This window comes from Zosterops lateralis (genome assembly GCF_965231275.1).
Source record: "Zosterops lateralis genome assembly, chromosome: 17".
Taxonomy (NCBI): Eukaryota; Metazoa; Chordata; class Aves; order Passeriformes; family Zosteropidae; genus Zosterops; species Zosterops lateralis.
This window is the reverse complement of record NC_139777.1, coordinates 5,363,859-5,377,014: the sequence shown is the minus strand read 5'-3', so window position 1 is coordinate 5,377,014 and position 13,156 is coordinate 5,363,859. Positions and strand designations below refer to the sequence as shown.

Genomic DNA, 13,156 nt, shown 5'->3' with positions numbered 1-13,156 from the left:
AAGCATTAGAAGCAGCTGTGTCTGTGATGTTCTTGCAATGAGCACTGAGGTGAAAAAATAAGGAGACACTGCTGGATGGCTTCCCTGCCTGCCCCTCCTTTTGCCTGTGGAGGGGGCCCTGGGGATGGAGCTAACACTGCCACATCTCTTTGCAGCTGAGCCTTGAATTCAGGGTAGGTGCTTTTAAGCAGAGAATAGTAGGAATTTTTTGGCAGTTCTGCTTAGAAAAGCAAACTTGGAGGGCTGGCAGTTCACTTAGGGAACTTCTGAGAGGAAATGGACTTTGGAAGAGAAAGAAGCACTGAAGGAACACTGTGGTGATCTCAGGACTGGGCAACAACTGTCTGAGCTGAGGATGCCACTGGTACAGCCACCAAGATAGCCACAGTGGTTTGTGTCTTCTTGCAGCTTCTATTTTCTCTACCCCTTAGGTAGGGCAAGCTGATGAGGATCTTTGGACTTTTTACTGCCCTCAGGACCTGACAACTTGCCCTAGAGAACCACAGAACTGACCCTCTCCAGAGCAGAGGGCTGGGGGGTGTCCTTTCTGTGGTGTTTCTCTGCAATCCAGGATGCAGTGCTGCAGCTACTGACATGCAGACCACCCTGGCAGAGAGTGCTGGGTGGGCTGTGGGTTTTTTGCAACCACTAGTGGGTTCTGGAGATACTTGTGGATCCTTTCAAGGATCCACAGGGAGCTCAGATCTGGTTGTTTTCTGGAGCTTCCCATAGCTTTGTACGGTGTGTGTGTCAAGGCCCTGATTGTGGGTTTAGGGCTGCATCTTTAGGAAGATCTCTTTGAGGAAGGCTGAATGGATATCCAGCTTCCTGAGGCTGTCAGACCTCTGCCAGCACCAGCCCTGACTTCCAGCCCTCCCAATGGTTGTGCTTGCCCATGGGGAGTGTTTGACTTGTCCAAGATCCTAATTAGTGCTAAGGCAGGAGCAGCTCTGTGCTGGTTCTGGGATTAACCCCTCCTTCCTTCCTGGACCCAGCCACTCATCCTCAGCAGGCAGAGCCAGCATCTGTGAGACTGGTGGTCAGCCAGGTCAGTCTGACCCTGTTCTCAGAGGCTTTGCTTTGTTTCTGCATCTCCAAGACAAAGGGAGAGAGCAGAGCTAAGCCCTGGCTGTTTGTGCTGTTTCTCTGCTTGCTGCAGGCCAGGCTGCCTGTACAAAGGGTTATAAATCAGCAGTGCTGCAGAGTCTGAGCAAAGGCTTCCAAATGAGAGATTTCACTGCTCAGACATCAGGGAATCCTCTGCATTGCAAGAGCAAGGTAGAAATCATCAGTGCACCTGGAGCCTTTTGTTGGCTTCTTTGGGAGGAAAGGATGGGGTGGCCAGGGCTCCTGGTCAGCTCCACTGCCACAAATCTATCCATCCTCCCCTGTGGATTTGCTCACTCTTTATGTACACAGACACACACACACACACACAGAGGCAGGAGATGTGAGAGATTTATGGTGCTTCCTTGGTTTTGTTCTCATAAAAAGCAGTCTGAGTGGTGAAGAAATAAATCTAGAGCTGCTTGACCGGGAAACCCAAGATGCAGGAGGGCTTTGCTGATTGGAGTAATCAAGCCCCTATTCCCTGCAGTAAATGAGTGTGTAACAATGGCTGAACATGGGCTGTGGGGCTGCAAGTGCTGCCTGATGGCAACAACCCACTCAGGGATGATCAGGGCACAAGGTCCTGGGCGACCGCTGCGATATCCCTGCATAGATTTTTCTTTTCCTGATCTGATTTTAAAATCTGTGCATCATAAATCTGAACCCTGCAGTCAGGTGCTGCAGTGAAGCAGGGCAGACAGGAGTGAGGGGAGCACACAGCACCAAGCTTGTGCTGATTCCCTGGTGCACAGATCCCCCAGAAAGGTTTCCAGCAGCTCTAAGCAGCAGCAGGAGCAGCATACTCGTACTGTCACTGGAATCTCTGGGTTGGAGAGCATGAGCAGTCAGACACCAGGCTTTTATTGTCATTCTGAGGTTATTCCCATGTGCCCTTAAGGTGGAAATTCCTTGTGGGTTGGTAAGAGCATTTTTTTTTTCAGAGAACTATAGGTTTTAGACATGATGTGAGCTGGGTCAGGAGGCTGGTTGCAGCAGCTGAGGAGAGACAGAGAGGGAAAAATGTGATTTCTGAGTCTGTGTGTTGGTGTTGGTATCAGAAATGGTTGGGGTATGTCCCAGGCCTCCTTTACCTTTCCTTTGAGGTCCACCTGCTAAAATGTTTTGGAAAGTTACCCTTCCATGTGAAATGGTTGTTCATGGCCCCAGGCCAAGGATAACATTTCTGGGGAGCACAGCTGCTGGACTAGTGAGCCCAGAATGGGGCAACTTAATTTCCTCAGCAGGGCAGACATTTGTGGCTGCTGATGCCGGGAGTTCATGTGCAGATCTTTGGGAATATCAGAAATGGGCACCAGGTGTTGCACAGCAGTGGCAGAAGTGCAGAATCTTGATGCCTTGTGGTTTGCCTGTTGTCACATTTCCTCTGGTATCACATTAGGTCATTTGGTGCACAGCCCACGTGCAGATGCTCCTGTGGCTGTGGTCAGTTGTCAGTGGGTCTCATGCCTGCCTGCACACACCTGCTCCAGGTGTGCAGGAGCAACTGGGAACGGTGCCTCAGGCACTGGAGTGTGTAGAGAAACTCTGTAGCAATGTCATATGCTGTCTGCAACTGATTCATCCTGCCATTAATGTCACTGTTCACTGAGGTGTGAAGCTGAATGGGAGCCTAAAATCCTCCCATGAAGCATCTTAGAGAGCAGAGTCCCCTGGATGACAGGGCCTGGCTCATGTCACTGTTGAAAAAAGTCAGGGCAGCCACAGGGCAGCTCATATTCCTGCAGCTAACCTCTCCCTTGGCTTTTGCCCACAGGAGCTGTCAGAGCATGACCAGCCTGTTCAGCAGCACCATGTCTCCTGCTAAGGATGGAACATCATCACTCCCAAGGAGGCAGACTTCTTTCTCCAAACCCCCACTCCGTGCTCTTTACGACTTACTGATAGGACCCATGGAAGGAGTAAGCCCTTGGCACAGACACCAAAACCCTCTCAATGTGGGGAAGTCAGAACAGGCTTGAGGCTGGTTTCTGAAGTTTAGTATTTTCACAGAACAGTCTGGGTTGGAAGGGGTCTTAGTGACCATCTGGAATTGAGAATCTTGAGACAAGGATCTAGTCCTGCATACTTTTTTTTTTTTTTTTTTTTTTTTTTTTTTTTGTTTTTGTTTTTGTTTTTGTGGCTGCCAGTGTTTAAGCTGAAGCAAATTTCAGCGCTTTGGAGTTACTCTTTCCTGAAGTGAAAACTAATTGTTTTTATGATACACTAGATAAATAAATTTCCACACTTACATGGGATCAGGAGCAGTTGCCACATTTTGTGCCCAGCTGCATGTTCCCTATTGACTCATCTCTCTGCTTCACTTTCCCAATGCATAAGATGCTTTTTGGTTAGATCTTTTGGTGACTCTGGGTTGATGATGATGGCAAGTCTCTGGAAGGCCATGGACACAATCTATCTGTAGATTGTTTGCTCTTCAGAGGACATGGCTATTTAGAAATTTAGTATCAGAAAGAATATTCTCTGACAAAGGATAAGGTGATGACAATACTGACAAGGCATAGGTGGTTGGGGTTAGCCAAGGCTGGAGCAGAAGGAACTGCAGTACCAGGGTGAGGCTGGGCCCCACATGGACTGAGGCCAGGATGATGACCCAGAGCAGATGGGTCAGTGCCCTCAGAGCTCACTTGTCCCAGTGGAGCTGGCTGGACACAGGTGGGCAGCAGTCCAGCTGAACAGAGCATGTGCTCATCTCTCACACAGAGCGTGGTTCTGATGTGGGTGTTTCCAAACCTGACACGGGGTCAGACTAGTGCCTGATGCATGGGAAGTGCAGGTGAGGACACAGGTGGAGAGAAAAGAGCCAAACTAATTCTCTCTCCTTTCTGTTCAGGGTTTGATGCATTCCAGTGGTCCTGTTGGCCGGCACCGCCAGCTGATCCTGGTTCTGGAGGGAGAACTGTACCTCATTCCTTTCGCTCTCCTGAAGGGCAGTTCCTCCAACGAGTACCTGTACGAGCGCTTCAGCCTCATTGCAGTGCCCTCCATCCAGTCACTGAACCCCAGCTCCAAGGTCTGACCCTGCTTGTGAAACCCCTCTCACAGAGCCTCTCCTGGGGGGGCAGGTCCTGGTACATGCTCAGAAAGCAGCAGCTCTGTCCTGCTGTGCCAGACACAAACAGGCCACCCTGGGTCTGAGGGGCACACTGAGCACCACAGCTCTGAAATAGGTTCTGATGTAGTTCCTGCAGCACAAAATCACAGCCCCAGGCATGCCAGGAAGGTCAAGGGGATTGGCTCATTTGGATATCCTCCCCTAAAAGGATTGCATGTGCTGGGTGTGGAACTACATGGCAGACTACAGAGATGTAGGTGTCTGTGATCTGTGCTGAGCTTCCTTGCCAAGCTGACTGTCCTGTCACATTGCTGGTATATTCATCTCCATTTTACCATTCTGAGTGGGGGAGGCCACTAATATCTCAGGACACCAAAGCTGTGAGGGAAAGCAAATCCCACAAATCAATCCTGTAGAAGTATCATCATGCTGAGGTTTGCCAGCAGCATTTTTAATGCCTGGGTCTCTTGGAGAATGGACCAAGCCACATTTGCTCTTGCTGGGCAGTGTTTTGTGGCACATACTGGTTTGCCCTGGGTTAAACACAGTCAATGGAACAGCAGAAGGGTTTGAATCTGGTCAGCATTACTACTATTCCATTCAGTATCAGCTGCCTGCAGCACCTGCTGCTGGCAGTGCTGACACTGATCTTGGAAATACAGGTACAAGGAGCCACTTAGTGAGTGATTGAAGGTACTGTTCCAGTAATGTGAGAACCTGCAATCTTCTTTATGTTTTTAGCTCTGCTGCAGCCCTAAAATGGATCTGGGTAAATCTGTTGCTTTCTGTTACTATCTTTTTGTTCACCCAAGATCTGGGGATAGAAGTCTTGACCAGACTCAAACAAAGAGATGTTCCTTGGAATAGTTAAACAGAAGAAACTAAAGAAATGCAGTCTTCCTGTAATTATGACAACCAGACTTAAATTTAGAGCCAAAAGGACAGGGTATTTTATTACCAACACCATAAAAACCAGATCTTTGAATCCCATTTTCTCTTTCCCTTTGTAGTCCCATGTGAGGAAGAATACTCCTGCTTACTCCAGTTCTACCTCAATGGCAGCTGTGATAGGAAATCCCAAGCTCCCTTCAGCAGTTATGGACAGGTGGCTGTGGGGACCTATGCCCTCTGCAGAAGAAGAAGCATATATGGTGTCTGAGTTACTTGGCTGCCAGCCCTTAGTCGGCAGCTCATCAACAAAAGAGAGAGTCATGAGTGCCCTCACTCAGGCAGAATGTGTCCATTTTGCAACCCACGTCTCCTGGAAACTGGCTGCTTTGGTCCTGACACCCAACACTGACAGCAACCCAGCCAGCAGCAAGAGTTCTTTTGGGAACCCCTACACAATCCCAGAATCTCTTAGGATGCAGGATGATGCCAGTGATGTGGAGAGCATCTCGGACTGCCCTCCTCTCCAGGAGTTCCTGCTTACAGCGGCTGATGTGCTGGATCTGCGTCTTCCCGTCAAGCTGGTGGTTCTAGGCTCTTACCAAGAGTCCAACAGCAAAGTCACTTCTGATGGAGTCATTGGCTTGACAAGAGCATTCCTGGCTGCTGGGGCTCAGTGTGTCCTTGTGTCACTCTGGCCCATTCCTGTGGCTGCTTCCAAAATGTTTGTGCACGCCTTCTATTCCTCTCTCTTAAACGGGATGAAAGCCAGTGCAGCCCTTGGAGAAGCGATGAAGACCGTGCAGAGCAGCAAGCAGTTCTCCCATCCAGCCAACTGGGCAGGTAGGAAGAGCTTTCTTCCTTCTGGACAAATAAGATGAGGTTTTTTTTTTTAGGGAGCTGCTAAACTACATGAGCTAAACAAGGAGCAGTGCTGGCAGGTAATTGAGAGCAGTGTGTGTGCCCTGTGCTTTCCCGGAATTCAGCCCCTTTGTCTCAGACCCTGATTCAGCTGAGTGTGACTGAATGTCAGTGTCACAGGACTCACCAGCATTTCACTGGGCACAGTAGGTGGCTATGGATTGAGTATAATTAAAAGCAGTTGTGAGGTGAAGTGGGTTTCATGACTGGAAAGAAATAAAGTGCAATACAACAACTCATTCCCTGTGTTTGAAATCTCCAGGCTCATGCTTCCTATGTCTGTGGGATGGACTCAGCTGGAGCACACACACAGACTTTTTAATGGAAAATTTAGTGACACTTCAACAGGAGGCAGGAGAAGTAGTGCTAGAAGCAGCAGCAGCAAGTAGCTGTGATTTCTGTGACAAAAATCTTGTAAGGCTTGTTCCTTTGGTCTTTTTAGGAGAGAGGTTTCCCTTGCTTCCATTGGGAATGGCTCAGCAGTGTCAGCTCTTTGTGCAGTGCTGGTGCTTGCTCCCTCTCAATTAGATCTGTACGTTGAGATTTGGAATGACAAAGTATTGGAGTTCAGCAGTGCTGTGACAGGAGTATGTACAGATAACCTAATTTTTCCTCCTGGCACGAGGCCTGGTTTTTGAAAGCTGCAGGCATTCCCCAAATTGATTTTTTGCACAGGCAGCAGAACCATGTTATTTAGTTCAGGAAACTGTGGTGAATATGACTGGTGTGAACTGCACATGGCTGGAGGAGCAGGAACTTGTTAAAATTAGTCAGGCTGACAAGGATTTTAGGCATGTTGAATCCAGCATTAGAATGTGGTTCAGGTAGTACCAGCTGTGAGCTGAGTTCCGGTTATCGTCCACAGTTCAGCTGGGATTCTATTTTCCTTCCAAGAATTTTCTGTCTCTAAAGAAAACAGCACTAAAAAGCCCCAAAAATGACTACTTCCTAGGCAGAAAAGAACTGTATCCACACAGTGCTTGGCATTGCCAGCAGGCAGAGGCTTTCAGCTGCTCAGGCTGTCTGAGTATTGCCCCTTCCATGGCCCTGTGCAAGTTCATCACACACAGTCCAGGACTTCCACTGCTGACCCTTGGCACTGAGTCTTAGAGCACCAGAGCCAGGAGCAGCTGCATCCTCACTGCATGAATGAGAAGGAAAACATAGAGCTCTTTGTGCTGGCACATGGAGAGTCTGGCATTAAATGGTGTATGATCCAGGACAGGTTTCTGACCAAGACAGCAAAAACTTCTCATGTTCACAGTTCTGTTCTACAACCACTGTTGGCATGTGTTGATTTCTTTGGCTGTAAAGGAGACCTGGAGCGTGCCTGGACAAGTTCAGCTGCAATCCAGTGGTTTTCTGCTTGCTTGAACAGGAAGACACTATTGATTTAATAGCAGGGAACAGGAAGAAGTATCTAGAAACTTTCTGGAAGTTCAGTCTGCACAACTGGGCAGGGAATGGGCAGCAGGTCTGGGAAAAGAATGTCCCTGTGCAGGGTACAGTGAACCATCCTGAGGGCAGAGGACATCTGTGTCTGATTTGAACATTTTCCATAACAACAGGAGATTGATTGTCTCTCATTCTGGATCCTCCAGGTTTCATGCTTATTGGGAGTGATATGAAGCTGAACAGCCCATCTTCACTGGTAGGACAGGCCCTGACTGAGATCCTGCAGCACCCTGAAAGGGCCCGAGATGCTCTGCGTGTCCTCCTCCATCTGGTAAGGGAAAAGAAGTGCTGTCACAACCAGGAGACGCCCTCACCTGAGGGCATGAGTGGAACAGCAGCCACTTTTTGAAAAAAAATAAATATATATACACCTTCATCTCCCCTCTTGTGCTGTGACGTATCCTCTTGCAAAACTCGGGGTCAATGTGGAAAGACTTGGACACCTAAGGAAGTGTTCAGTGCAAAAAGAGGCAAAGTAAGCAAAATCTTAGATTGTATTGTGACAGAATCCTCCCCAGACCCATCTGGTTTGCATTAGCTGTTGAATTGGGTTTCTGCTTAAGGGGTAAGCATTGGGATTAATTGTTTATACAGGGAAATAGCTACGAACATGGCAGTCATGGAAACACAGAGCACAGTCACTGCTGTCTCTGCGTATTTGGAAGATAAGAGGCCCTTCTGTCCCCATCTGTGCCACCAGCCTGTCCTGGGGAACAGTGGGACTGCAGCCAACTGCCAGGTGGCTGGAATGATCACTCATGACTTCTAATACTTTTCTTCCCAATGCATCATCTGTGGTCTCACAAGAGTGTGAAGTATCCATAGGATGATGGAAACCTGTGAATGTTGCTGGTCTTCCCAGTTGCTGGGGTTTGTGGACACTCATCTCTCTTTCCTGTTTGCCATGTGGCTGCAGGCTCTTAGTCTGGTAATAGGCAGTCTGGAACCCCAAGGTGAGTCATCTTTTGGGGAGAAATGCAGCTGCCAGGCTTACAGGAAACAATCCCAAGCAAACTGCCACTTTGTTTGCTGTGGCATTATTGTTCCCAGTGTCCCAGAGAATATTGACACTCATCACTGTGATGTTACAGCTGTGAATGCTGAGTTACTGGAGCTTCTCTTTTCAAGGCACTTATGTCCTCTTGTGTGAGACAGGCCAGGATCAATCTTGGATTTGCTGTCTCCCAGCCTGCTGTTCCAATCTCTCCTCTGTGTAAAAAGAGGCAGTCAGTAACAGCATCTTGTACAATAATCTGTGTCATTTCCCCACAGGTGGAGAAATCATTGCAGCGAATCCAGAACGGGCAGCACAACTCCATGTACACCTCCCAGCAGAGTGTGGAGAATAAAGTTGGTGGCATTCCAGGCTGGCAGGCACTCCTCACAGCAGTGGGATTTCGGTTGGACCCTCCAGCCAGCGGCCTCCCAGCAGCGGTGTTCTTCCCAACCTCGGACCCTGGGGACAGGCTGCAGCAGTGCAGCACCACCATCCAGTCCCTCCTAGGTGAGGGGAGGCAGCTGTGGGCCCTGACCAGGCAGACATCAGCCTTTCATGCCTTTCTGTGGCGTCAGCATGTGAAACAGGGATGTTTTACATCACTGAAATCAATGTATTGGACTGGGAAGAAGTTCTAAAAGTAAATGTTAACTGAAAATGTTGTCACAGATGAGAATCGTTTGCTGCTGGGTTGAGTAAGCATGATGTGACACTGCTTCTCCCCCAGCTCTCAGTCAGGATTCCTATCATCAGATGCAAAGTGGGAAGACATTTTGCTTTCTGGAAATTGCTTCCAGAAAGTTGTTTCCAGAGCTGTCCAGTGATGTGGGGGAGAGGTTTTAGGAATTAGCCAGGGGTGTGTTCTGTTCAGGTTTGTTGCATTTCTTGCAGTCAAGAAAGAGATACAGATATTTCTGCTGATGTTTTTCAGGTTTGCCTAACCCTGCACTTCAGGCACTTTGTAAACTTATCACAGCTTCAGAAACAGGAGAGCAGCTTATCAACAGGGTGAGTTGGAAGGTTTTCCTCCAGTATCAGGTGCCAAATGGCTCTTGCCAGGTCAGTAAATGCAGAAATGTGCAGAAGGGTTGATGCCCTGGTTTATCAACCCAGAGCTTGCTAGGAGACTTGAGGTTGAAATTCTGAACATGCCTGTTTGTGTGAATGAAAGTGTGTCATCCAGAAGGAAAATATGCAGGTGGGTTACTGGGCTGAGGCTCCCTGTTCAGTGACAAGTGAAAGCATGATCCCTTCAGCAGTGGGGGAATTGAGTAACAGACCCCTAATTGCTGTTTGGCCATCCTGCCTAGGCCCACATTGGTTGGTCATTGCCCACTGTATTTACTGAAGTCCCAAGGTATGGCTGACTTCAGACAATGCAAGGTCTGTCAGAAAACTCACTGAGCCTGTGCTGCTCCTGTGTGTGCTCACAGCTCCATGGAAGGGATTTCTGGTCTTTAGGAGAAGGGCAGTGCTACCTGTGGTGATGGGATTCTCCCTGCTCCCCTCAACCTCCTTCACACTCCTCCCTCTCCCATCTCTGGAGCATGCCTAGCCTAACCTGACCTTCCTCTGTGCCACCAGCCTGGCTGCTTCCCATTCCATGGATCTTACTGTCCTGAGTGCTCCTGTGGTGAGGTTTCTCTTCATCATTTGCCTGCTTTAGTAATGGACACACACAGGGAATGGGCCTGTATCTCACTGTCTTTCCCCTTTCTCCATGCAGAGGCATTCCAGGCAATACTGTGGTGGGGAGCTGGGGTTGGTTCTGTGTGGTGTTGGGCTGCCTTTCCTTTGGTCACATGGAGTCTGCAGAAAAAGCCAGAGAAGAGCCCCTGCTTCTCTGTTACCTGCTGAGAGGCTCTGGCAGCCCACTAGGATGGGTCTGCTCCAAGGAAAGGGTTCCTCTTAGGATCTGCAGCAGAGTTTGAGATGTTTCCAATTCCCTTGGTGACCAATGTCCTCAGTGGTGTTTTGCCTCTTGCCTTGGCTCTTATCAGTGCCTGAGATGTGTGTGGTTAACTTCAGGGTTATCTCCCTCATGGCCACCCAAGGGAGACCAGGTCTGAGGGGTGTGAGAAGGACAGGACATTCCCATGGCTGGAAATGCCTTAGAGTGCTAATGAGGTGGCTTCATGATTGCTGCCCTGCCTCAGATAATTAAATTACCCAAGGAAAAACATTCAGTTGGCTGTGCACAAGTAACAAAAGACACACTCACTCTTTCCTTGCTACCCCACAGAGTAAATACTGGCAGGGATATTGCAAATTTCCTTCCATAGGCCAGACCCCTGGCAGAATTCCCTTTTGCACCAGTCTATCCTGTTACATGTTGGTTTTCAACAGCTCTCCCCTCCATTGTGGTTATTGCTTTTGTCCTCTCCTGCCTCTTGGCAGTTGATGGTGTGGGCAGCTGGGGCTCTGCCTGTCCCAGAGGAAAGCAGATTTTGTTCCAGACAGAAGCAGGATGTCAGACATTTCAGTCAATGGGTGCTGCTCGCTGGTTTTCCTGAGCAGGTGACCAGCATCACAAAGGAGCAGGTGCTCTTGGCATTAGTAAAGCAGCAAGGTGGGAGCCTGAGCATCTGCACTGGATAGAAAATTATTTTGAGTGCAAAAGAGAAGGCAGGAGCCACAAAAGAGAGAACTTCAGACTACTGCATGTGCAAGGAAAAGTTAGGGATTTCTGGCTGCACTGATGCCAGTACTGTGTCCCAGAGGAAACAAGAGAAGGGCTGTTTTATGTTCAGCCTCCTGCCAGAATGTGGGTTGGCCTGTCTGCCTGCTAAGTGTCTGAGCTGTCATGAGCTGGGCACTCCCAGATTCCAGCTGCCCGTTCCCATGCTGTTGGATTCACAGCTCAGGCCATTCCCATTGCTCCCTTCTTTCTCTGGACAGAGCATCTTGCAGTCAGGGCACTGGGTCACACACGGATGTGTCCCTGCAAGGTTCCTCAGCACAAGCACTTTGTAGCACAGAGTAACCCATGTTCTTTTCTCCTCTTTTCCTTTCTTGTTACCTGCTGCCCGAAGGCTGTTAAAAATGTGGTGGGAATGGTGAGTATGCTGTGCACGGCGGTGACACTGCAGGGTGACATGCCAGGGTCACTGCAGACCCGTGCCCTGTGCTGCAACGTGTCTGCACCCACTCTCAGGCCTGGGATTTGCTCCACAGAGCTACTGTGGAAAAAGGCCTGTGTAGGCTTTTGTGGGTTGTGAGAGATGGGTGGTCCTGAGGTTAGCTGGTTCCTGATTAATGGCTTTCCATCCTTGCTGCCCTGGCTGTGTTGGTGAATTACACGGGATCCTGGCATCTTAATTTGTGTCAGATCTTCATAAACACATTTTCTCTCTAGCTTGCTACTCCTGTCCCTTGGGCACAGTTGAGAAACTTCTTTCCTGGAGGCCGTGGAGATATTAGGAAAGTCTTCCATGGTTTCATATGACTTGTTCTGCCCAGTTAATGAGTTTCTAAGGATTTACATAAGGAGTATGGCTCAGTCATGGAATGGGCTTTAGTATATTCCTGTGAGCAGCCCCAGAGTATCTCTTTCCTTTTCTTTCCCTTCACAGATGTTCCTGCTGTGCTTCCTTCTTGCTCAGCTTCCACTGGCCACCCCCCAGCCCTCACCCCTGGTCTGTCCCTGCCTTTGCTGCTGTTCCAGTCTGTCTGATGTTGCTGTCCCTGAACTGTCCTTCTTCCCAGACCTTCCCATTTCACTGCTCTGTTCAGGAGCAGCAGCTGAACTGGGTGTCCAGGGAAAGGGTGTCTGGGGAAGGGCATTGCCTTATCTGTAGCTGTAAGAGAAGCAGTGATGTGACTTGCAAGGAATGGCTAATGTCTGTATTGCTGTCTTCAGCTGCATCAAGTCCTGGTTCAACTTCAGGCAGGCGAGAAGGAGCAAGATTTCCCCTCTGCACCAATCCAGGTCTCCATCAGTGTCCAGCTCTGGAGGCTGCCTGGCTGCCATGAGTTTCTGGCAGCTCTAGGTAGGAAAACACTTCTTTCTGTTGTCTCTAAATCCATTGCTGGTGTCTCATATCAGGGCTTGAAGCACTGATAAGATTCACAGCCTCACATTTGTCTGCCTCCTGCAGCCCAGCCTGCATCTGCCAAATTCTAAGGTTTCTGGTCTTCAGCTCCATTTCTGTAAGAAAACCTGGAATTAATAGTAAATGGTTTGGCATGTAGGACACTGTCCCCTGAGATGTGTTTGGTATATAATTTCCTGACAGCTCCAGAGAATTTGCAACTACAGAGGTGTTGGCAGGGGTGATTTGTTAATGATTGTGTGTGTTCCCAGTCCAGTGCCACAAAGCTCCCAACACCTGGAGAAGGTGTGCTAAACAGTAATAAATAACAGACAACAAACTGCACATGAGAGGTGAAATCATCCTTCTGAGGGTGCTGCAGGCTGTCATACCTCTCTGTTCCGTCTGTGTTATAAATGAGATTATGCTTATTTGAGACAAAGAGTCTTTTTATGAGCTGTAATTTTCTGTTCCATGTCCCACTACAGGTTTTGACCTTTGTGAAGTTGGCCAAGAGGAGGTCATTCTGAAAACTGGGAAACAAGCTACCAGGAGGACCATGCACTTTGCTCTACAATCCTTGCTGGCACTTTTTGGTAAAGCTGCTCTGTGTGTTTTTGCTCTTGTATCACCTGATGATTTGATCAGAATGGGTTCTGATGAAATCTCACACTTTTATCC

The 13,156-nt window shown here is 48.8% G+C and overlaps 1 protein-coding gene across 2 annotated transcripts in view; it reads left to right on the top strand.

The window, feature by feature from the left end:
* TTC28 (tetratricopeptide repeat domain 28) overlaps positions 1 to 13,156 on the top strand; it is a 109,238-nt gene that overhangs the window by 90,257 nt on the left and 5,825 nt on the right. For both annotated transcript variants that reach the window (XM_083873981.1, XM_083873982.1), the window contains 8 exons: positions 2,885 to 3,029; positions 3,962 to 4,141; positions 5,194 to 5,914; positions 7,594 to 7,718; positions 8,720 to 8,951; positions 9,376 to 9,452; positions 12,304 to 12,433; positions 12,964 to 13,071. In XM_083873981.1, coding sequence (XP_083730107.1) covers positions 2,885 to 3,029; positions 3,962 to 4,141; positions 5,194 to 5,914; positions 7,594 to 7,718; positions 8,720 to 8,951; positions 9,376 to 9,452; positions 12,304 to 12,433; positions 12,964 to 13,071 — 1,718 coding nt within the window. The remainder of the gene's footprint in view (positions 1 to 2,884; positions 3,030 to 3,961; positions 4,142 to 5,193; positions 5,915 to 7,593; positions 7,719 to 8,719; positions 8,952 to 9,375; positions 9,453 to 12,303; positions 12,434 to 12,963; positions 13,072 to 13,156) is intronic.